Below are 2,653 nucleotides of genomic sequence, written 5' to 3' on the forward strand. Positions count from 1 at the left end.
GGATGCCGTGGAAAAGGAGTCAGCCCCAAGTCCAGGGGAGGATGCACAGCATGGTCCCCAGTCCCGCTCTGACCCTAAGACAGGAACTGGGCCCAAAGTCAAACCACCCAGTAAACCTAAAGTCCAGCCTGTAGAGAAACCAGAGGGCTCTCCTGCTACCCAGGCAACTCCAGTTGCTCCAGGTAAGTGAGAAGGTGGGCGAAGGCACCAAAGAGATGGCTTGGTGGTTAAGAGCACTGATTATTCTTCCAGAGGACCCAGGTTTGATTCCAACCACTCACATGACAGCCCAAAACCATCTGTAATTCCAGACATACATGCAAAACACCATACGCATAAAAGAAAAAGAAAGCGGAGAAGGGGATTAGCCAAAGGAAGCACTATTCATCCATCCATCCATCCATCCATCCATCCATCCATCCATCCATCCATCCACTCATCCATCCATCCATCCATCCATCCATCCATCCATCCATCCATCCACTCATCCACCAATCCATCCAACCATCCATCTATCCATCCATCCATCCATCCATCCATCCACCAATCCATCAATCCATCCAGCCAGCCAGCCAGCACTCACTGGTGCCTGCCTCCTGTCAATGTCTGGGGCTGGTGTTGGGAAGCATCACTGATATCTATATGGCTGTGGTAATTTCAAATGTGACTAGTGAGGGCAGGGTTTGCCTAGAGTCTCCCAGTGAGGGGTGAGGGCATATGCTCAGAAGTAAAGCATTTCTAAAATTCTCCCAATAAAGGGTTGGAAGCTAAGCTAATTGTAGAGTGCCTGTCCCAGAATCCTCTAGTGAGGATCTGGGGTATGACTCAAGGCAAGGTGCTTGATTGCCCAGAATCCTCCAGTGAGAGGCTGAGGGCGTGGCTCAGTGGTAGAGCCCCTGCCTAGAATCCCCCAGTGAGGGGCTGGGGGCGTGGCTCAGCTGTAGAGCCCCTGCCTAGACTCCCCCAGTGAGGGGCTGGGGCGTGACTCAGTGGTAGAGCCCCTGCCTAGAATCCTCCAGTGAGGGGCTGGGGGAGTGGCTCAGTGGTAGAGCACCTGCCTAGAATCCCCCAGTGAGGGGCTGGGGGCGTGGCTCAGCTGTAGAGCCCCTGCCTAGAATCCCCCAGTGAGGGGCTGGGGGCGTGGCTCAGCTGTAGAGCACCTGCCTAGAATCCCCCAGTGAGGGGCTGGGGGCGTGGCTCAGCTGTAGAACACCTAGCCAGTATGCACCAGACTTGGCTTCCATTTCTAGCACTGCAAGTAGAGGGATAAATAGACATGAGGAGAATAGTCCTGCCTCCACAAACAGCACTGTCTTTTCCTAGATGCCCCCAGCATCACTTGCCCAAAGCAGTACAGGCGGACAGGCACCTTGCAGAGCAACTTTTGCTCCAGTAGCCTGGGTAAGACTCTACCCTGCCCTTCCGACTCCCTGCACCCTTACCCAAGCCCAGTCCTAGCCACCTGACTCTTCATCTGTCACTGACGTCTTGCTACAGTGGTGACAGGAACAGTGAAGGCCATGGTCCGGGGCCCAGGGGAGGGCCTCACTGTCACCGTCAGTCTCCTGGGTGTCTACAAAACCGGAGACCTGGACCTGCCCTCTCCAGCTAGTGGCACCTCTCTGAAGTTCTATGTGCCCTGCAAGCAGATGCCCCCCATGAAGAAAGGTAAGGCACGCGGGAGACGGGGTGGATGCCGAGCACGCTAAGTCATGGCGCCGTAAGCTCTGCACAAGGAGATGCTTTGACACGGTCCCAGTGACTTGAGTTCTCGATCCCACCTCTCCTCCTCTCCAGGAGCCAGTTACCTGCTGATGGGTCAGGTGGAAGAGAACAGAGGCCCCATTCTTCCTCCGGAGAGCTTCGTGGTGCTCTACAGGCCCAACCAGGACCAGATCCTGAGTAACCTAAGCAAGAGAAAGTGCCCCTCCCAGCCTAGGCCAGATGCCTGATGTCCTCGCCAGATCAGAGTGTGGTGCTTTTATCCAAATAAATGTTTCTTGACTCAGGAAGGGATCGTATCTGAGGTTCTATGGTTGGTGGGGGTGGGAGGCGCATCTTGGATTTCAGAATACTTTTCCTTTTGGGTGGTACTAAAGACTGACTGGACTCAGGCGTTTACACACACTAGGCAAGGGCTTTATCACCGAGCAGCATCTTCAATATTCAGAATACTCTTGAGAATACAGGATAGGGGCCAGGTAGTGGTGGTGGCGCACACCTTTAATCCCAACACTCGAGAGGCAGAGGCAGGTGAATCTCTGTGAGTTTGAAGCCAACATGGTCTACAGACGGTGTCCTAGGACAGGCAAGGCTACACAGAGACACCAACCCTGTCTGAAAAAACAAACAAACAACATACAGTAGGCGCAGGCAAGATGGCTCATCAGGTAAAGGTGCCTGCTGCCAAGCCTAAAAGCCTCAATTCACATTGTAAAAGGAGAGAGCCGACTCCTGTGCGATGTCCTCTTACCTCAGCAAACGCATTGTGTACACACACAAACACAAAACACTAATAAACAAAAGGAAGTAAGTTAGGGGCTGGAGAAATCACTTAGCTAAGTGCTCAGCACACTAGCAGGAGGTCCTGAGCCTGAGTCCCAGCACCCACGTAAGTAACCAGGCACAGTGGTGTGTACCCAGGACCCCAGCA

The 2,653-nt window shown here is 53.6% G+C and overlaps 1 protein-coding gene across 1 annotated transcript; it reads left to right on the top strand.

Moving 5' to 3' along the window:
- The first annotated feature begins 10 nt into the window (after window positions 1-10).
- LOC116885203 (procollagen C-endopeptidase enhancer 1-like) lies at window positions 11-2,009 on the top strand. The gene is made up of 4 exons (XM_032886435.1): window positions 11-182; window positions 1,324-1,401; window positions 1,498-1,668; window positions 1,798-2,009. The coding sequence occupies exons 3-4, from the start codon at window positions 1,521-1,523 to the stop codon at window positions 1,950-1,952; spliced, it is 303 nt and encodes a 100-aa protein (XP_032742326.1). The 5' UTR covers window positions 11-182; window positions 1,324-1,401; window positions 1,498-1,520; the 3' UTR covers window positions 1,953-2,009.
- The last annotated feature ends 644 nt before the right edge of the window (window positions 2,010-2,653 follow it).

The sequence above is a fragment of the Rattus rattus genome, chromosome 16 (assembly GCF_011064425.1).
Source record: "Rattus rattus isolate New Zealand chromosome 16, Rrattus_CSIRO_v1, whole genome shotgun sequence".
NCBI lineage: Eukaryota > Metazoa > Chordata > Mammalia > Rodentia > Muridae > Rattus > Rattus rattus.